A 22,559-nucleotide genomic window follows, 5' to 3' on the forward strand; every position below is an offset into this window, starting at 1 on the left:
CACATAGCTTTTACACACAATAGGCAAAACCTGGGTAACCTCACACATCTGCTTATATTAAAATTGTTTAAGGGTTGAGTTACACAATATTAAAATATTAACATAGGATTCAGAGCCTGAAAATAAACTGACAACTTAGGCAACTCAATGGCCATTCTTAGCAGACAAACCATAAGTGTATATGAGCCCTATTTATGTGCATCCACGTGCTGTATTCAAGTAAAACAAAAGCTTGTTGGGTTGCATTTTCATAAATATTGAAGATTCTTTATTTCAGTTGTATCTATTTAATGTTCTTTAATTGTAAATATCACTGATGAATGAGTGTTAGTTATCTCCAGGATCATCTTACACAGTTTCTTTGTTGTTTTTCCAGCTGAATCAATAATAAAATTATGACGAAATGTATCCCTCCAGAATGTTTTGCATTCTGTTTCGATGGCTTTGTCAATTTATTAGTCTTTGTCATTAATTTTATTATATATTAATATCAAATTGTATTATGGTCCTAAATATTAGAGCCACATATTTATTATTTTGCTTTAAGGTGAAACAAAGACTGGTGTAGCATGGAGGACACTTTTAAATCAGGCACAGTGATGAACCACAATTTCCCCCTATTATTTTCCTCTAAGGTGACTTCTATCCTAACAGAAACATTTATCTTATTGTGCTTTATCTATTCTTACCCAGTTCGGGAACCCACTTTCCAGCCGCAGAGCACAGTTAGTCTCACAATCGCACGTCACCTCTGAACTGCGTGGTTATTAACTAGTGTGTGCACAGGGGGGAGTTTAGATCAATGGGAAGCTCGAAGGACAAAGAATAGACAATTGCACCAACCCTTTCTTTGCAAAGCAGAAACACCTGTTGTCACAAATCCAATTTTTCACTCTGTGACACAACCAAAACACCCAAGAATTAAGTGTGCTGAAAAATGTGTGTTGAATGTTTAAGTCATGGTAAATTTAGCTTAACCTTATCCATTCCCTCCCCTAAAACTGAAGTCAAGATCAATGACCTCCTGGAATGGATGTGCCTTTTAATATCTAGAATTACCTTGGTAACTACGCACAGTACAGACCTGGTTTGGGTCTTGAATTTAAAAAAAAAACCCTTGGAAATCCTGTCTGAACCTTAAGATATTTTAGATGTCTTTTGGAGTACACAGAAATATCAAGAACAAAACAAAAACAGGAAAAAAAATACAGACGCATTTTATTGTCTTTCTTCAAAAGTCAAATTCTCAAGTTGTGGGACACTTAGGATGTAAATTTCTTTTTTTTACAGTAGGTCTTCTCTAAAATGTCTCCTACCATAGAAAAAACGTTTCCATGAAAGATTTGAAAGCGACTGAACAAGCATAAAAAATCTGTACGATTGTTTTATGAAGATGTGGCATGAATTAGTTTTCTCAGCCTTCCAAAAAAATAATAAAAATAATGAAAATACATTTTTAGTACAGTATTTCAATACTGCCTGCCCTAGAGAGGCTTTTTAATAATGTTAACAGTTTTTATAGTGTTTTTACACTTTTTAAAGGTTTGTGCACCTTTCTGATTTTTGTACGTATAATAAACAGGTTTAGTAAAATTAAACAACCGTGCATGCATACTATTTAGAGGAGGGTTTAAATCTCTGAATGGTCAGATTTCACTGAATGATAACTATTGTAACCTACCAGATGAGCTTTTTTTCTAGAGCCGGTCGGTTTGAAAGTATAGGGCTTCAGAAGCCATCTTTGTTGCAGAATGTTTTGTTTTGGGGAACTCGTGGTATTAAATGGTAAAATATTAAAATGAATGCACTTTTTTGTCAAGGTAAGGTCAAATGTTCTTTATGTATTATAGGACATGTTTGCTTTTGCTCGTGTATTTTACTGAAGAAATGCTACTTTTTAGATTGGAACGTTCTGGAAGCGAGCTGCCCCCCAACTTCAACGGATTCACTTCACCTTTTTACCTTTTGTATAAAGAGGTTTACCTTTTGTATAAATAGGGGACCGCCCCCCTTCTTCCTGTATTCATACTCGCGCCAGACCCCCGATACTATAGAGCAGTTGGATCTGTACCATTCCGTGCTTTTAGTTTACTACCTGTTTTTCCACCCACATATAGCACTCCTGTGTATTATTAAAGGGAATAAATATGTGGGCTGGATTGCACTTCTGCTCCTCTTTTTGGAAACATTTTCCTGCTTCTCTAAACCGATGAATAAAACCATGGAAAAAAAAAGGTTGATTTATGCCGATGGATCTAGTTACGAAACAGCTCTGAAAAGAACATGTTGTCTTGTATTTTGTATTAGTGTATAGCATGTGATGTTGTTTTGATTTTGTTGGTAAAAATATTAAGCGGTTGTGCAGCTTCTGTCTAAGGTTATCATTATTACAGTATTAATTTCTTTATTACTAAAGTTAATAGTGTTTTGCAGTGAAAAACGTAATGGTCGAGTTTGGAAAATATTCAAGATCAGTTGTTATTTGTAATGTTTTGATGAACGATTACAAAATGTTTTTAATAACGAAAAGTGTCGCGTTGAAAGCAAATACACGCGATTAGGCAGCTACTGTATGTCTAGTTGGAGGTGGATAATTTGAATTTGCTTGGCTGAGGGCTAACATCCTGGCCATAGGACAAGGAAGCTGAGAATCCTCTGCAGAGTGAGGAGTGGACCAACATAGAGATGGGGCGGAGGAGGGATGCAAAGGAGAAAAAAAAGGCTTACATATAGTATTTATATTTTTAAATAAAATTGCATCTTAAAATAACAATTAGGACACTTGAGATTGGCTGTTATCATACCCCCAAACGTTTTATTGTAAACTCAACTAAATATTTACATTCTTATGATGGATGGTGAGTAGATTGATCTAGTTCATCCAAGAAAGGGGATTAGAATTAAGTGTTACTGATGAAAGCCAAAGGTCTCTGAGGCACGTATTGTATGAATAACATAACAACCACTGAAGTAGTCATTCTGTGATTATGGATCAAAATACTGTATGTCATCACAACAGAATCTGATAAATGAACACCTCATGAATTATGGGCATCCTTTCAGATTTTACAAAACAATGTGGTGTTGTCAGTGCCATGTTCCCATGATATGTAGTGCAGGGTAGAAACTGTTATTTATTTATTATTAAGGACAGCTCTGTAACAGACTGGGTGCTTCGATGAGTTTAACCATATAGAATCAGATTTTCTATTACATTATAGGCTCTGCCTTTAAGTATTGAAAATCTATGGATAATCAATACATTTCACTGTCAATTGGCAGACGGGGAAATAATTAAATGAAAACTCTACAAGCTTCAAACAAATGAGACTTACAGTACAGTAGGTGTTCCCAAATAAAGCACTGAATATACACCGGGCTCAAAGCTGAGGATGCTGTGTGCTTGTGATGCATCTGCAAAGGAGGGAAGGAGAAGGGGAGGGCTTGTATTGTAGAGAAGTGTCTGCTCATTTGCTAGTGCTGAAGCAGCCTGGAATGGTTGCTTAGGAAGCTGGCTGACTGACTGACTGACAGTCAAATCTTTAGGCATGTATAATAGTGTCTACCCTCTGGCTGCCAGTTGCCTCCCCTGAGGTTAGGGGAGTGTGTCAGATGGACAGAGGAGGGATGGAAGGAGGGGGGAGGCAGCCTGTGTCTGTACACTGTAGTCTTGCTGTTATGTGCACACAGCAGACAAGCTGTACCGTGTTTATGGATGCCGAACAACACTGCTGGGTCTCTCTCCTCCTCTCCCTCGCTGTCTGAGGAACTACTAACATGATGAGAGCAGACAGGAGAATCGTGATGCTGCTGACATTCCTCTGTTATTCCTGCTACCTGTGCAGCTCCCTAGGTAAGTCTGTCTTACAGTACAGTACCTGCCTCCGTATCTCCCTGCTCTCACTCCGCGGAGAGTGTGAGGGAAAGGAAACAGTGGTGCACTTACAGGTCAGCAGAGATACAATCACAGATTGAGAGAGCCAGTCCTGTTGCACACAAGGCAGCAGATAGAAGTTAGATTCTATTAAATGTCTGTAGAATACATTTTCTAATAATCAGATGAATTTAACAAATACTCAGAAAAGAAACAATGGGTGAAATCAGCATTCTATCCTGACTTCAGTTTGACCTATATCTTTGTTTTATTTAATTGCTTTGACAGAAGTTTACTGGCAGATAATGTAGGTGAAATGTCTTGGGGGGCCTTTTGTGTGAAAAAGCTAATGGTATTGTAAGAGGCTCTACCAACAAATGTGTACAAATACTGACAACACAATGGGGGAATCAACAGAACTGGAAACAGACATTTAAAATAGTTGTCATATGAAGTTTTCAGAATGTTTGAAATAATATAAAGATTAGGGACTGACTTAAATCAACCCTGTAAAGAATGTCGAATGCTTTTGTTATTAGATATTTTTTTTTACATTAATAAAAAATACAATTAGAATTGCACTGGAAAATCTTGATGCAGATAACTGCATTTTAAAGAACTGTAAGAGCACTCATTTTCTTTATTGATCATTGTAGTTTATACTTTTGTGCATTTTTCATAATGTTCAAGATATCATCTGTAAAGATACAGTAAATTAAACTGAAAATAAGGTCTTCTAGGTTTTGAAACCTCTCCAATTGTAGTGTCAGGAAAGAAAAGTATTATGGAGTAGTATTTATTTATATTTACACACTTTAGCAGTATATATAATTAACATTAATTTGAAAATCTATTAGGAAGTTGTAAAATGGTCCCTAAATGTTTTTAAAAATGCTCTGAAATGCTCCCTAAACTTTTTGGGAAATGTTCATCTGATCATAACAGTATCCAAACAATAGGAGAAATAACAACAACAACAAAAAAATATATCATTTTGTTTTATTAGCATTAGCAGTAACTGACATGACATGTTGCTGTGACATATTATTTAACATGTAACACTGTAACATGTTGCTGAAATTGAATAACTAAATATTTATGGGAGAATGTTGAGGAACTGTCTACAAGTGTTGAAGCAATTTCCACTCTCTGAAGGCAAGAAGAGTATTCAGAAATGTTATTACTCCTTTTGTAAACACATTGTGGGCAGTTAACAGTGTGAGTTTGTACTACTGTATGTAGGTATATCTGTGGAAGGAAACTTGAGCAGGTTTTTCATTAACAGAGGTTATTAGAAACCAAATGAAATCAAATTAGAAACCACATACACAGTGTGTTATGTATTTAACGTTTGAGAGTTTTGCCATACTTAATTTCATATGGTACTGGAGACATCTTTTCAAGATGTCCCAGATGAAACCATACACATTTATTGAAAGACTGCCTTGGCATTTTTAGTAAAGATCCCACAAGGCCTTGAAATAGCAAACAAAAAATAGAAATCGAAAACATCTGGGGCTTAGAATATTAGTAAAGTTAGTGGACAATGTTTATTTGGTTAAAAATACAATATCTGTCCTTAATTTCTTTTAATTCTGTTCCGTACATTAGAAATAAGTGCTTCATTGCACTGATTTTTTTTCTGTTTCAGTTTCTTTTTTAATGATTTATTCTGAATTAGAAAAGGGAGGCATGGAGGCAGAAAATAATTTTTAAATCGATTATGTGAATTTTGTACGAAGGTGGAGTTTCTGCGAACAAGAATGTAATGAAAGGGTCACTAAAATGGTAATATGCTTATTTTTCCTCACAGCACAAAGGTTTCATCTATAGCCAATGCTCGTTTCATATTTGCCTCTCCTAATAGAGGGCAAAGCTTTTCCAGCTGCAGGACTGAAATACTGTAGATGATATTTTGAAAGTATTAGGCAGCCAGCAACTGTAGCCTTGTGCACTGACTTATACATGTTTTATTTATTCAGAATTTCTCTCAGCCCTCATCTTTCCAAGGGTCATTACAACACAATTTCAGCAAGGAGTTTGCAGTGAGGATGATTTTTAAATCCCCCAGTAACAGAATAATTACCGATAATATTCCCATTTGAAGCCTGGGGCTTTTCCATAATCGGTATGTACCAAAACAACTGTATACAAGACAGATAAAATAAAAAGCTATAGATATGTTTTTTTACTCCATACAGTATATAATAGTTCATAAGGATGTTATTTAAGAAGTCTTGTCACAAAGGATACTTGTACTATATTAATTATATTAATTAATTATATATAAAGTAAAAATATATATAGTATAACATTTTTAGATAGCAGCCTTATACTTCAGCCTTATATTTACTCTATACAACATTATCCAATGTTGTGTAATAAAAAAGTTCCTTTTTGATATAACACAACACCAAATCTCAAACATTTTGTTCAGCTGTACTTTGAAAATTACCCAAACCAAAGACATAAAAATGACAGTGGGACTAACAGGACCCATTGCTTTTGAGGATAAGAGTTAATCCCACAGCAAATGACAGAAGTACAAAACCTTCCTATTTCTATGTTTCTGGAAACAGAACAAACTTAATTTACCAATTTCTTTACAACATATAAAGTCAGTTTTATCTAATGCATACTCTTTTTTCTTTATTATTACTCTGTACATTGGATTTTTAGTCAAATTATTGACTATTAAAATCCTAATGATCATGACTGCTGGACTTCTGTAGCTACTACGCTTTTCTTGGTTTGAGAATAAATTAAATTTCTAACACAACAAAAGAGACTTAAAAACTAATAATTCAAAATAATGCAGTCCTTTAAGATAAGAGAATATGTTTGACACCGAGGTAAAATAGAAGAACTGATCAGTGCTTATATAGTTATTTCACAAAAATCTGGGAATATATCTGTCACAAATCTGCGATTATATCTTCCTTGCGGAAACAAACCCTTCAACACAACTAAATTGGATCTTTAGAATCCCATCTTCTTTAGGTTAAGGTTTTGCGTATTTGAAGAATACAAGGTAGTTAAAAATATTCCAGAAGGAAAGGCATTGCCCAATACTCTCTAAAACAGCAGAGACTTCTTGCCCCCCTAAAATAAATTCTTATACAGAAATTAGAAATCTTTTTAGGCTAAATGAACATTTACTTGTGACCCTGTGTTTATTTCAGACTGCTGACTGTCTGAAGTTAAGTTAATCAGGGAAAGGTTGTTGGTGTTGATGGCCACATGTGGACTATGCTCTGGGTAGAGATGGCACCTTCTCATAACCAGGATTAACCAGCAACAGGATTAAGACAGCTGACTTTAAAATAGATGGTATAGTGAAGGAGTGTTAAAATAAAGGCTGAGGGTAGAGTTGAGGTAAAATTCACAGCCCCCGCTCCTCAAAACAAATACTTCATGTAATAACATATTTAATACCAGATTGTTTCAGGTTACAACTGTGCCACCACCATTTCTTAATGCTGTAATTGAAGAAAAAATCACAAGCAGAAAGAAAAGAAATACATATGAAGAATTCTAGTTTTGATGTTTAGTCTTTTCCTGCCTCTTCCTGTTTTTTTATGCTTATATTCCACACATTCTATAGGCATTATAAATGAACTCTGTTTCTTATTTGTAAAGCCAAGATCAACTATGAAAATCATGAACAGTACATTGCACAAATAGTAAAAGAGAGACAGGTGACACTTCTTTTTTTATTCCTGAGCAGGAATCGAGGCTATAGCTAGAAGTGGGTTTAGACAGATGATTCAAATGAAGAATAGACAGCAGCTCACAGAATTCCTTGCTAGCAGGTGTAAATTAATTGCAAAGTGAACATGAGAGTCAAGAAGCATAATGACACTACCATACTTTGGTTTGTACAGACCCCCAAGACCCCCAAGGAACAACCAAGAGACGTGCTGTCAATAAAATCTTGATTAATTAGTCTTTTAGTGGGGCATAGTTAATCATCATTGTTAAGAATAAAGTAATAAAGAATTTTTCAGTTCAGAATGACAGGAGTTGATATTCCAGTTGGAGTCATTGATTGGACGTTTGGATTGATTGGGTAACACTATTTAGATAAACATCGTTGGTAAATAGGTTCTGTTACTGAACCATGATATATACTAATGAATGAAAATTTGTAGTCCATAGATTTTTTAATTATTTTTATTTTTTTAGAGGAAGCCTTTATTACAACCAGCTTTCTCATGCAGTCATACATCTTTGTAAAGGAACAAGTAATAGGTTTATTCCATGCTGAAAAAAAAGAAGAGAGAAAACAGAACGTTTCGGCCGTGGAGCCTTCTGACACAGCTACCCACCTGAACTAATACATCTTTGTACTTTATTATACATCATTAGCTTTACAATTTTTATTACAAAAAATCAATATTGTCACTTTTCCCAGAAACATTAACATATAATTAGTCTGTCCCTTGATGGGTGCAATTTCTATAAAATATCAATTTATATCAAATAAACATGGCGAGATTTCCTAATGTGCTATCAGGTTTTGTGCCAAACAATACCATTACTGTTCAGTGAAACTTCAGCAAAATTACAATCTGATCTATACATTTTATTTAGCCTCACTCTTTTCAAGAGAAACCTGAAATCTGATATTATTTTTTCTAGAAAAAATTAAGATAGTAAATACTACCATAATACAACTTATTTTATATTTTGCCTTAGATTTGGTTAGCAGTTTTAATTTGAGACAGAAAAAAAATACATTCATTTAAAAATATTTTTGACTATTTAAATGTGAAGTCTGTAGTTTAAATGTTTAATATGTAGTTTAAAACTACAAACCCTGGTTAAATGAACTTTTAACTAAAAATGTCAAACCTTTAACAAAAGTGGAAAAATACAAACACAATTGTGAAACAAAACTAACTAATCTAAAAAAAACATGGCACGATCCAAAGTTAATAATAGCCAGGGCTGTTGCTTGGCATGATCTGTTCTTTTAACTTCTTAAACTTTCAGTGAGCTGTCAGTTTTTTCCTGCTTGACTACAAATGAGGGGCTGTCAGTACTGTCTTTGCTTGTTAGTAAATTGCACCAGAAAGCACATCACATCTTTCTCTCTGTTGACACAGAGCTGCACTGTGATTGATCCCAGATTTCATGTCCTGAGGTTAGAAGGTCAGGGCAGAGCAATTGACAGACAGGCTGACTATGGGAAACAGACTTGACTCCTCCATAAAGGACTCTGAAAGAAGGATAAGCCGAAGACAACACTAAACTCTTTCCTCCCATTTACTTTAATATAGTTATAGTGATGAGCTGCAGTGTGACTAATAAATAAATTAAAGGTAATGTATTTCATATAGTAAAAACAGTCACAGTGTAAAATAAGAGACACCTTTTAGGGATGTAATAATTATGCATGAATTATTTACTGTCAGAACACATGATAGACACCCCCATAAAAAGGCTGGCTTGGTACTTATCACCTTTCATCAGCAGTAATGAATTAACCACACACCTGAAGAAGGCTCTGAGTAGAATAGAGGAGTTTATTGCCATATGTACATGTACATTGGAATTCTTATTTGTGTTGATCTTTTGGGACATACACAGTATAGCAGACAACACCACACAATTTAGACAGTACATTACTACATAATAAATAATATAACCATAACAATTTATATTTTGTAGATATAAATTGTGGCTCTGTTGCCAAAATTAAATGATATTCTTATTTCTTCATCCTTTATAGTAACAAATTTGCCTCTACGTGTTCCAAATTAAAACATACCCTTCCTTCTATTACAATGAATAAGGCATGTACAGTATTTGTGTTTACTAGCGCCAAACGATGTTTCAGTAATGATTTAGTAATGCATACATTACAGGTGTCACCTCTTAAGAGTTACTGTACTCTAAATCATTTATAAAACATGTAAATACACAAGAGAAAAGTATTGAAGATTTGTTTTTCAGATTTTTGAACAGACTGGGGTGAGTTTCCAGAAAGCATCGTAGCGCTAAGAACGTCGTAAACTCGCTCTTAAAATAGATCGTTAATTAACGAGTGTTTCCCAAAACCTATCGTAACTAAAGTAGAACGTTAAATCCTTCGTAATCTACGTGCTCCCCGACCCACTCGTTAATTACTAAGTGCTTCTTAAACTGGCTACCTCTTGCGCCAACCTTAGTGACAGAGATCGCCAGACAGAGCACATTCAATTCACGTCATGGGAATTCTCTGGAAATCTAGAATACTAAGAGTTTATATTAAGGATTTTGATATTTTGTTGTACTATGTAAGAGGAAATTCGAAAAAAGAACATTTATTTCTACAGTAATGAATTTATTAGTCATCTTGGGTAAATTTCATATTCATAAGTCAAATGTTTTAATAATACTTACTCCCTCTTTTAGTACTTTTGGGGTGGGGTTTAAATTGTATTTAAATTCCATAAAGAACGTGAAACATGTAACATGTATTAGAATGTAGCGCCACGCAGGTTGTGCTGAGAACAGCACCTGGGGACTACCGGACTATATAGTGGGACGGAGGCTGGGATACAGTCTCTTCCCTTCGTGTGTGTGTACAGTATGTTAGTGTAGGTGCAGCGCTGTAACCCCTGTCCCTGTGTGTGTACCTTTCCCGATTCGAGTTAATAAATGTGTTGTTCAGCCCCATTCCCTGAGTCCCACGCCTGCTCCATTCCGTACCGAAACCCGCGATCGATACAATATTTAAAGTTCGAATACCGTTTTATGTTAAAAAATATTTTTTTCTCATGAAACACTGTGATTCTTAACAACGGCAGCGCACGAAAAAATATGGCTTTAAATCAAAGACGTCGTGCAGGACGCATACACTGTCCACGCAGTTAATAATAATAATAATTGCTTACACTTATATAGCGCTTTTCTGGACACTCCACTCAAAGCGCTTTACAGGTAATGGGGATCCCCTCCACCGCCACCAATGTGCAGCCCCACCTGGATGATGCGACGGCAGCCATAGTGTGCCAGAACACTCACCACACATCAGCGATCAGTAGGGAGGAGAGCAGAGTAATGAAACCAATTTATACTATTCTATAAATTATAGAGGGGGATTGTTAGGAGGCCATGATTGATAAAGGCCGATGGGGAAATTTGGCCACGATGCTGGGGTACACCCCTACTCTTTTCGAGAAACACCCTGGGATTTTTAATGACCACAGAGAGTCAGGACCTCGGTTTTACGTCAAGTTAAACTTGATTTTCTTTTACGGTCATTTATTTTCTTTTCTCTTAGAAACAATAAGGGTCCCATTTTGTGCCTATCTATACGCTTTCGCTTAAATGGTTGTTAAATTATGATGTCATGTTTGCTTCATATTCCTTTTCACAACTTTATTTCATCCCACTGAAGGACCAAAACCGACACCATATAATGAAAGTATTGTCAATCGATTGTTTTTCAATCGACTTGTGATGCTTTTTGCTAAGCGACTTCAGGGGAGGGGTTAACAAAGAAGTACTTTATACTCGCTCGTTAAATGATCGATTAAGAGGGGTTTTGGGAAACCCACGAAAAAGTAGCTCGTACGTTACGTACGTACATCGTAAAGTTGCTCGTTAGTCTCTAAGATTAATCGTTTTCGGGAAACTCACCCCTGAGCTCTTGTTTACTTAATTCGTCTTTTTTTACTTCATTATTCAATTTTAATGTGTTTTCCAGGTCTTCAACAGTTCCTGACTTAATTATATGTATAAATCCTTTTAGGATTCTAGTCCCTAGAGAGAGACAGGATACGGGAAATCCATTCTAGAGGACAAAATCTATAGTCAAAACCATGTACAGTGAATAACAGTTAATCATGGATTATGGACCAACTCAGACATTATTTATGTCTCTGATTTCGGGTTCATCACTTCCACTCCACATAGTATCCAATTGCTGTAGAGTCAGCATTTTCAGAGAGTGGAAATGGCAGGTACTGTATATACCCAAGCTTAAGATAATTTATGACATTAATAAATTGTAAAAAAAATATTTCAACAATGAAGGTTGAAAATAATGTGTGATAGAAGAAAGGTATGACATAATGGATGTACAGCAAATATGAAACTGTTTTAAGAGTTTTTCTTTCAATCCTAAATTATTCAGAGGATGAAATGCTTTAAAGATTTTCTCTGTATTTATTAAATTATTGGGGGGTATTATTTATGTTCTTCTCTGAGTGGTCTAAGTAGAAAAATCTCTAAAGCTTGTATTTATGTGTTCTCCACAAGGAATTTCCAACCTGTCTTCCTATGCAAAGACTGAAGATAAGCTTTTCAAGGAACTCTTCAGGAACTATCAGAAGTGGGTGAGGCCAGTGGAACACCTGAATGGCACAGTGAGGGTCAAGTTTGGGCTAGCGATCTCTCAACTTGTTGATGTAGTGAGTATTTTCTGGTTGCAGAGCCAGTAACGTTTTCATAATGACAGACATGACATAGTCGTGTGTTGTTGTTTGGCTTGTTGAGCTGTGTGTGTCGATTTCACTATGGCAAAATCAAAAATATACAAGACAGGGAGTAACAATGACTGCTTCACTTTTTGCAAAACAAATCAGAATTCTCCATGCTAACCGAGGGAGGTGGAGGGAGAAAATGACAGCTCAGACTACATAACATTTCATTCAGTGTGAGTTAGGGTAGAATGGGATGCTGGAAACAAAAAGGATATGCTGGAATGACAGAGAAAACAGTGTTTTTTCTTATTCTGCCCAGTGTTAGCTGCAATAGTAATGCTGGTTTTGAAACCATTTCATATCTGAAATTTCTGTCCCTCTATTTTCCAGAATGCCACAGACAGCACTAATTTCATCACATGGAAGAATTGAATTACATTTTAAAGCCATTTTTAATCAAACAAAAACTGCAAAAGAGATTAGTGTAACTGAACTTTAATTTTGCTGTGAACCAGAAGTGATACAGATCTGCTAGTTACAGATGTGATATTTATCCTATTAACCTCCTTCGCTGTGCCATTGTCAGCCAGCCCCAGCCTGTCAATCACAGATGGTCCTGCTGTGAAGAGTGAAGGCACTATTATGATCTAGGTTACTAACTCACATTTCCACATTAGCCACAGGAGATGAGACATGACCATCTGTGAGGTCTTGATTGACCTTGTGCTTTAAAATATGAATATCTCTCTCCAAGATTTTGCTTGTGTTTCTGTTTTTTTCTGTCTCCAACCTAGGTTACTCATTAACATTTTATAGTAAGGTACTTCGTAACACCGTATTTCTAATGTTTAAAACATTTATGGAACTTTTATATTGCAGTTTTGGAGCATTAATTAAGCAATACATTATAACATTAGACATGGGCCAGATTTGCAGCTCAGTTTGATTTCACTTTTAATTCATTCCTTTTAATTGATAGAATAAAATATGTTATTGATTGTTCTGTATCCACAGAAACATTTTCTTAAATGTTATATTGTATAGGTCATGAATCACTTAGAAGTGAATGCAAGAAAAGAGATCACTTAATGTTAGAATTAATTAGCCATTAAAGAAAATTAGAGGAGTTCAGCCTTATTAGGCTCAATAATCCAATCTAATTAGATTTAGACTGGACATTGTACTGTGTATACCAGAATCTGTGGGCATGGAAATGTCTATGTCTGTTATAGAGAACATCATCTATAAAACTGATAATGGCTTAGTCACTGATCTAACAGGATTAATTGTTGATGGTGAAAAGTAAAAGTAAAAATAATCTGAATTTTATACACTATGTTTATGGTTTCTACCTAAGGTTATAGGACCTTAATATTTTTTTATTTTTAAAGTGTTACAGTATTATTTTAACAAGAAAGAGCTATTTTTTTATATTTTGTAATAGTATTTATTGTAAATATTATCCCTTGGTTTCACTAGTGATGATAATACCAGAACACTAACCTCATGTTTTCAACCTTTTTAGAAAGTTGGCTCACTTAAGAATTTTCATGCAAATAAATTAATATACAGTATGTATCAAAACATTTTAGTTACAGATACAAAGCCATTGTTAAATGGCTTGATAAACTTCTACAGTAGATGAATATACAAATTGTGGCCATTTCACACATACACTGTATATATCATTATATGAATTACTTTTCAACGTGCTTAATTTGACACAGGATGAGAAAAACCAATTGATGACAACAAATGTCTGGCTGAAACAGGTAAGAACTGTCTTCGACTAGAATATTTATCATCTGCTGTATTATTCTCACTGCACATTGCATGCTTTTAATAGTTTATGGAAGGGAGTGAATACCTTTGTCTGTAACAGCAGCATTTTTATAATTTTTCAAATCAGTATGAAAACCTTTAAACAATAAGCTATAGGAAAACCATTGTACGAAAATTAGTGGTGTACACACACAGACATAAAGAATGTATGATACCACAGGAAGTACACAATTAGCCATTGTGCCTCTATAAATATATAAAAGGGTAAATGAAAAAAGCAGCAACATATTCTGACAAAACATTTATTCATTTGCTATTATGTTTTAGTATGTTAATCACCAATGTTTTCTTTTTTACACTTCAAAATAAAAGATTACTGATTTATCTTATTTTTTCACTAATTTAAACCACGGTGTCATGTCTTTGCAGTCCTGCAGAAGACCACCAATGGTATACGTATATGTACAGTATGTTGCACTTAAACTCTTAACTACGACTTGGTAGGATGAGCAAGTGCTCTTTTACAGTACGTTTCATAGCGTTTTCCCCTTAAAAAACTGGGGAGTAACAGTGTTACAGATGGAACATTTATGTCTGAAATGTTGATCTATACAGTATATCCTTGATAAACTGTTATTTGCGTTAAGTTCTCTCTTCCCCTTCTCTAGCTCTCCTTTCTCACATTTGTCTAAATCCACGCCTCCACAGCTGCTGCAGTGCAGGCACCATGTCTGACAGATTTACGACAAGCCATGAAACAGTGCTGCACTAAGCAGGCTGCATTGCCATTATTCCTGCCTGTCACTGCCTGGGGTCACAAGTTTACAGGGTCCTGCTCTGCAGGGGAACACACTGCCCATGCAAGCAGACAGATGGACAGTCCTTGGTTTGTCATCCCTTTAACATCCAGCTTTGTCTTTCCATTATACCACTCAAACTTTTGTTCTCAAACCACCTCCAGCAAATCTGTACAAAAAGCACTCCCGGCTGCAATCAGTGTGAGTTAATATACCTGCACACAGATCTGATTAAACACGTACCCTTTGTGTAAATCATGTCATTCGGTTACTGCAGACAAATTAACATCAAATCGGAACTGAGTGGATTTTTTTTTCAATGTAACAAATTGAGATAGTTTATTATACATGGTTAGTGTCACATCATTACCATCAATATTTATGACAGGATGGTAGAAACTGAGTTGCAAAGGCCAGATGATCATGTAAGGTGAAATACTGAGCATTGCAGAGCAGTTTGTGTTTTCTTAACCCACATGGGTGAATATGCTCTTTTGGGGATATTACAAGGCAGTGTTTTCCAATATTGGTCCTGTTTTAACCCCACTCTTCCCACATATTCTGGTCTTCATTCCTGCTGAGCTCTTGATTAATTAATCGTATGGAACTATTGAAGAAAAAAACAAAACATTAATAATTAACTAAATGCAAATATAACAATGTGATGTTATAATTACAGTGTAGACGGAAATAACATTGTGACTAGATATTGTTCTTATCGATGTGATTTTCTTCTTGATCTTATTTGACTTGTGCAGACGAATTATTTGACTTGTGCAGACGTGGTTATCTGCATGCAAATCTGAATGGAGTCTGAACATGACATGTTGTGTTCTAAAAATTGCTGTGATCATTGACTTGCTTTCAGGGGACTGCCACATGTGAACCCTTGAACACTGACAGATACCACTTAAAAGGAAGCAAGATTTGTCAATAAAATGCTTTGATTGCAAATCCATATTCTCTTTCATTTCAGCATGTGTTGAATTCATTGTCATGAAATACAAAATCTAGTGAGATTAAATCTCAGAGTTTTAAGTGAGCTAAATGTTTATAAGGACTACAGTATATTTGCTCGGTATGTGAAGTGTTACAGCATTTTTAATAGAATGAAGGGATGTTAAATGTACACCAGATTTTTTATCACAAGGACCGCTGTCTTCTAATACTTCCAGTAGACAACACTTCTTATGGTGGCCAATACTTGCTTCATCTGTTGACTACATGACTTCATTGTAGGAAACTAATCTGTCTTATTTATCATATAGATAATTCATACATACATTTTAGCACATATATTCCAATTAAAACAGGCGGACAGTCAACATGTACTGTATATTGATAATAGCCTAACAATTCATCAACCACTGGAGCAGTACTGACATCACAGAAAGGTAATGAAGCAAAAACCAGAAGATCAATCTCATTTAGCAATTAATGGGTTATCGCAAAGCACCTTCTCCTTTGAGTGAGCTGGTTCATGGATATCCCATGAATGTATGCTTCGGCAGTGGTCATATCTCACCGCTGAAATGATCTTATACTTATTTTGGTTAGGAATGGGTAGATGTCAAGCTGCGGTGGAATCCTGATGACTACTTGGGAATAACTTCAATCCGAGTTCCTTCTGATTCAATCTGGATCCCTGACATTGTTCTGTATGACAAGTGAGTACCTTACTTCTTACCATGTTATTTCTTCTATATTTAGAATTAATCATATTCGCAAGTCCTTGGGGAGAGTAAGATTTACCTCAGTTGTCTACCTGCAGTATTATCCTGGAAGGGAATTTATTGTATTGCAAAATTTCATCTCGGTTTCATTTTTTATATTTTTCTGGTAAACATTGAAAACATTTTTCCATACCACTTTATAACATTAAATCCACTACCGTCTACAAAATAACTTCTGCTTATATACAGAATCCAAAGTAAACATGTCACTTCAATTTAATGAAATTAATTATTTAATTTAATAAGTTAAATAAAATATTTTCAAAATTTCTGCTACTTACATTTAGATATTAATAAATTTGCTGAAATTATCATCTATGAGTGCATTCAGGATGACACTTCCTCAGCTCAGATTGCTGCTTTTAAGAGAGAGATGTGAAATGTAGTGAGTACAGATAAGTCTAAAGAGCATGACAAAGCTGCATTACAAAGAGTGCCATTTTCTCTTGTAAGGTCACATAATTAGTTTTGTAATGTGGCAGAAGTCAGTGAGTCTTAATGGGAGAAATTAACAATATTTTTTCTACTTAGAGCAAAATGAACAGGGCAGACATTCAGTAGGTCATAAAGACAGACTGGTTACTTCTAGAGAAGCTTTATCTAAATGCGCAAGACAAGCAGCACAAGAATATTAATTCTGCACTTTGAGAGGAGTAAGAACAAATTACATTTATTAACAAATCACTGTCTCTCATCTGGTATCAGCAAAAACAACAGGTTGTGTGCAAACGATCAAATTAGTCCCGTCATGGAGTCCTTGCACCTTGCACTGGCTTCCTATCTGGTTTTGAGTCAACTTCAAAATCCTCATGCTCACCTAAAAGGCTGTGCATGGCTCAGCACCTCAGTACCTATATGACTTATTATCGGTCTATGTCCTACCTTGCAGCCTTCGTTCATCGGACTCTGATCTTCTATATGTCCTCCAAGCTTGTTTACATTCTAGGGGTGACAGGGCATTGTCTTGACATACCCCAAAGCTCTGGAATTCTATTCCCAAGGATATCAGAATGTATTTGTTCCTTGAGTGTATTTAAATCTAGACTTTTATTTAGTGTCTGCTTCATTTTCTAATGGCCATGGATCTGCTCCTATAACCTATTGTGCTTCTTACTGTACGTGCCTGTTTTGCCATTTGCTATCCTTATACAGTAACTGTTTCTTACAACTAACATAAAGGGCTTTGAGAGCTATTTCTAAAGTGAAATATACAATCTGATCTTGATTTCAGTATACTTTTCTATGACATTTTGCAATTTTAAGATGTAATATAAGAATATCTCTTCAAATCTTTCCCAAAGTGCTGATGGGCGGTTTGAAGGTTCAGTCACCAAGACGGTGGTTAAGTTTGATGGTACCATTTCCTGGACACCGCCAGCCAACTACAAGTCCTCCTGCACCATCGACGTCACTTTCTTCCCCTTTGACCTGCAGAACTGCTCAATGAAGTTTGGGTCCTGGACCTATGATGGTACCCAGGTGGATATCATCCTGGAGGATTTCCATGTGGACAAACGAGATTACTTTGACAATGGAGAGTGGGAGATTGTCACGGCCACAGGCAGCAGGGGTGTGCGGACAGATGGTTCCTGTTCTTACCCTTTCATCACCTACTCCTTCATCATCCGCCGGCTGCCCCTCTTCTACACCCTCTTCCTCATCATTCCCTGCATAGGACTATCCTTCTTGACCATACTGGTGTTCTACCTGCCATCAAACGGGGGAGAGAAAATCTCCCTTTGCACCTCAGTGCTGGTGTCTCTCACTGTCTTCCTCCTCGTCATAGAAGAGATCATCCCCTCCTCTTCCAAGGTGATTCCACTGATAGGAGAGTACCTGGTCTTCACCATGATTTTCGTCACCCTCTCCATTGTTATCACTGTCTTTGCCATTAACATCCACCACCGCTCCTCCTCCACCCACCATGACATGGCCCCATGGGTTCGGCGTATCTTCCTGCACCGCCTGCCCAAGCTCCTGTGCATGCGCAGTCATGTGGACCGCTATGCAACAGCCGCAGGTGGAGATGTTAAAAGTCCTGGGTTCGAAACACCCTCTTCCCGATACAACCTGCAGGCAGCACTGGACTCCATTCGTTACATCACTCTCCATGTGGTGAAGGAGAATGAAGTCCGTGAGGTACAGTATGTGACGCCAAAGAAAACAAAGAACTGCTGCAGTGCCATCCTTTCCAATTCAGATAACAAAATACTTTTCAAAAGATAGAAACACTAGTTTGACTGAAGGCAAAACACTTTGAAAGCAGTTTGAAGGGCATTGCATCTGTTCTTAAATGTACATGCTTTGAATTTTCCTTTTTTTATTTTGCCAAATACTGCAAATATGTGATATTAATGTTTTCCATCCTTGACTTTAATTACTCCAAAAATTTTAGATTTTTGAGGCTCCACTTTATGTGGAGCTTTGAAGTGAAAATTAGATACCATATACTGTACAGTATATGTATGTTGAATCTTCCAAGCCAGTGCACATCTCTATATAAAATATAGAATTAAGGAACATAAATCTAGAGATGTGGGTTAGCTTAATTTAAAAGGAGTAATAAATTACCCCTGACTTTATGTCCAGCGCAGGGCACACACACTCAAACGTTATCCCAAAAGCTAGTAAACCTACCTGTATTTTTTGGACTGTGGGAAGAAACCAGAACACCCTTCACTGCAAAATTTTAGATTATAGAAATATACTTAATAAAATTGGTTTTGTCTCCACATTTTATTTTACATTAATGGGGCTTTGAAACTTTTGTTTTCTATTAAGAAGGGAAAGATCCAACCATCTATCCTTTTTTAAAGGCATTAACCACAGCAAATTAATCATAGTGAACCATATAAAGAACCATAGTGAACCATATAAAGAAAATTACAGAAAATGTAGACTTGTTTTGACTCTTATAACATTTGACTGTTGTAATATTTCTTTTAATTTAAAACATTAAAAATACCTCCACTAAAACAATTCAGTGTTTTTGTAGTATTCTGATATTTGTGAAGACTGGTGATCAATATTTTAATCCTGTAATATATTTTTCCTCCAGAATTTAGTTTTAATTCTTGATATTTTGTATTCCAACTTGGTGAAGAATAAATTCAATTCAAGGCTGGAATAAAATGACAACTAATGATTTCTAATGTTGTAATTTTTTCTTACTCAGGTGGTAGAAGATTGGAAGTTTGTGGCGCAGGTGCTGGATCGAGTGTTCCTTTGGACATTTCTCCTTGTTTCAGTTCTGGGATCCATTCTTCTCTTTATTCCTGTCATTTACAAGTGGGCCAATATCATTGTCCCCAATTATGTGGGTGGCAGCAGCTAAGAGCTAAGCAAAACAGCAGGAGCCGTGCATCACAGCTCTTCTTTCTTGAACACTACTTCCACCCCTGAGATACTTCTTCAGGAAGATTCAGTTTCAGGAGAAAGACTCGCCAAATGTATGTGTAATCAACTTCATTCTTAAAAATGAACTTGTCATGACCCCTGTTTGGTGTTTACACAAGAAGTAACAATTTAACAATTACCATTTCTTTTTATTTATGATACCATAGAAGTTAATTACTGTAAATGAGATGCACTTTTTCTTGCCATTTCTTATAAGCATATGAGGTGTTGGAAAGAGCACGGTTATATTTCAAATTTAAGATAACGTTCCCATTGACCATCCATGGATCAAAGTAAGGCCTTCCCATTCAGGTTGTGGTCTACGAGAATGTAAAGCACTTTGAATTCTGTTCCACACTAGTGAGAATGTTAGAAAATGTTAGATGGATTCCATTAAAATGAAACTCTTTCTGGTTAATGCTAGAAAAGACATTGTTGATCCATATTCTTTGAAACATCTGAAATCAGGCTTTAAAGCCAGTGAGACAGTTACTTGTCCAGAATGCACAGAAAACAAATAGTAAAAGAGTAAAGACAGTGGTATTGCTCATTATTCCCAAAAAATCTATCACATTAATGTATAATGTGTAATTAATGTGTGATTTTACTGTTACTGATTAATGTGCTTTTAAAAACATACAGTAATGTGCATGGAGAATCTATGCAACTTTAGCATGGTTTATCAAAACTCTCCATGGTTACAGGTGTAATCTTTTAAATTTTGATGGCCTTTTACTACTGGTGTATCTGTTTACTACTGCTGTAACAGAAGCAAGATACAGAAATATGGGACTGTCAGCAATGGGAATGCCCAGTTCAATAAAAGTAGTGTTTATATGCATTTAAATACCAATAAAATATATTGCAAGTCTTGTATATTTATCATTCTTGTTTTCTGCATTAGTTAGAATTGTTTGGATTTTCTTTATTGGTCTGCAGATGAGAAATGCTAATCATGATATAAAAATGCAGGAGAATATGCCACTGTGAAATGTGTTTTGGTTTATAACGTCCCACTGAGTTCTGCTGAATCCCTCACAACAAATATAATTTGATGAAATACATTCCTGTCGACAGAAATTGTGTGTATGGAAAGGATAAGAATATAATAGAGAAATGCTCAAAATAACGCTGAATAGTTTATCTTAGAATATGTTCAAAAATGAGTTAAATTAATGGATTGTGAGCAAGCAGACATTTTGCATTAAAGCCAACTACATTTTCAAAAATATTTAATTAATCAAAAAAATAATATTTTTCATAATGTCAAAATAAAAACAAACATTTCACATCACAAGCATAAACAGGAATTTAATTTGATATCGTTATGTAGTTATGAAGAACTACTCTAAAATGTCCCCATCACTATACTGGTGCTTTAGGACCTACAGTATACAGACCACAGGATGAGCACTCCCAACTGGTCCCACTGACACCTCTTCCAGCAGCAACCTTTCCCAGGAGTCTCCCCTCCAGGTACTGGCCAGGCTCACACCTCCTTAGTTTCAGTGGGTAGCTTGTTATGAGTTGCAGTGTGAGAGAACTGCTGGTTTTTGATCCTCAAAGTAAAAAATCACATTACAAAAACATTTTTTTGTATTTATTTAAGAAATGTTCATTATTATTTTGACTGTTGCTTTAAATCCACATTTCAGCACCTTGTGAACCTAAAGTCAACAACTCTGGTAAGAGTCATAGGGAAAACATTGTTACATACAGTATACTACAAACAGTTGTTTTGTCCTGCAGTTCTTATATAAAATGAAATAATAGTTTTGCTTGAGCCATGTAACCTCCTTTGTCCATCAGACTCATAATTCAATGTATTAAAAAGTATTTTTTTGCGGAAGGACAGTTTATTTATTAAAGACCATAATTGTGTATGATGAGAATAAAGACAAAAATGAGAATGAATTTACAAATCTGATTTAGAATTCCATTATTTAATAATTAAAACACATGGAAAGTAATACTAATGAATAACTAAAATAAAAGTTACTAAAACCCCTTTTTTTAAGTAACTACTACTAAATGATGTCCACCATGTTGTTATAGATCAAATACTGCTATTATTGTTTTACGTTAATCATGGGGAAACATTCAAATTCATATTCTGGTGTGCCGTCTTATCAAACACATGCAGCATTCAGCCACTCTCATTATCATTCTGATCCTTCTTCTGAGAAAAGTATGGGAATTCTCCATCCTCCACTTTCTCTTCGTGAAGTCTGTATTTTAAAATGTTAAACACAGAAAAAATTAAAAAAGGAAACAGACAACCACACCCACCCCCTTCCTGAGGAGTAGAATATGCTATATAAAAATATAGGTATAAGCCAGGATCAAGTGATGACAGGGCAGCAAATTCATCACCAACATCTTTTTAGCTAACAGTCAACCAAATCTGTACTACTGTCAGAGTCTCAGATAAAGTCTCGCAGGCATACCAAGCATAAATAGGCATGGCTTTGCAAAATTAGATTGTTGATATCATATTTGGAAAGGTGAAGCATACTTTAATACATCCAATTTGTCCTCACTCTTCCATCACGTTTTTTTTATT

General features: G+C 35.6%; 1 protein-coding gene across 2 annotated transcripts; it reads left to right on the plus strand.

Annotated features, from left to right (window-relative positions):
* Positions 1–1,738: 1,738 nt before the first annotated feature.
* Positions 1,739–20,878, plus strand: chrna5 (cholinergic receptor, nicotinic, alpha 5). 2 transcript variants are annotated; one of them, XM_015343399.2, is made up of 7 exons: positions 1,739–1,820; positions 3,691–3,853; positions 12,125–12,276; positions 14,016–14,060; positions 16,425–16,534; positions 17,902–18,739; positions 19,776–20,878. In XM_015343399.2, exons 2-7 carry the CDS (start codon positions 3,778–3,780, stop codon positions 19,932–19,934), a joined length of 1,380 nt encoding a protein of 459 aa, XP_015198885.1. In that variant the 5' UTR covers positions 1,739–1,820; positions 3,691–3,777; the 3' UTR covers positions 19,935–20,878. The 2 variants fall into 2 exon arrangements, with proteins under 2 accessions (XP_015198885.1, XP_015198887.1); XM_015343401.2 differs by lacking the exons at positions 1,739–1,820; positions 14,016–14,060 and having other exon boundaries at positions 3,492–3,853.
* Positions 20,879–22,559: the final 1,681 nt, after the last annotated feature.

Source organism: Lepisosteus oculatus, chromosome 5 (assembly GCF_040954835.1).
Source record: "Lepisosteus oculatus isolate fLepOcu1 chromosome 5, fLepOcu1.hap2, whole genome shotgun sequence".
NCBI classification, from domain to species: domain Eukaryota; kingdom Metazoa; phylum Chordata; class Actinopteri; order Semionotiformes; family Lepisosteidae; genus Lepisosteus; species Lepisosteus oculatus.

Bases quoted from the DNA above. Each gene is read 5' to 3' on its own strand.
- chrna5 (XM_015343399.2), top strand. From the start codon at position 3,778: ATGATGAGAGCAGACAGGAGAATCGTGATGCTGCTGACATTCCTCTGT. The intron at 12,277-14,015 runs GTGAGTATTTTC...AATTTGACACAG, and splicing joins TCTCTCAACTTGTTGATGTA to GATGAGAAAAACCAATTGAT. The intron at 14,061-16,424 runs GTAAGAACTGTC...TATTTTGGTTAG, and splicing joins CAAATGTCTGGCTGAAACAG to GAATGGGTAGATGTCAAGCT.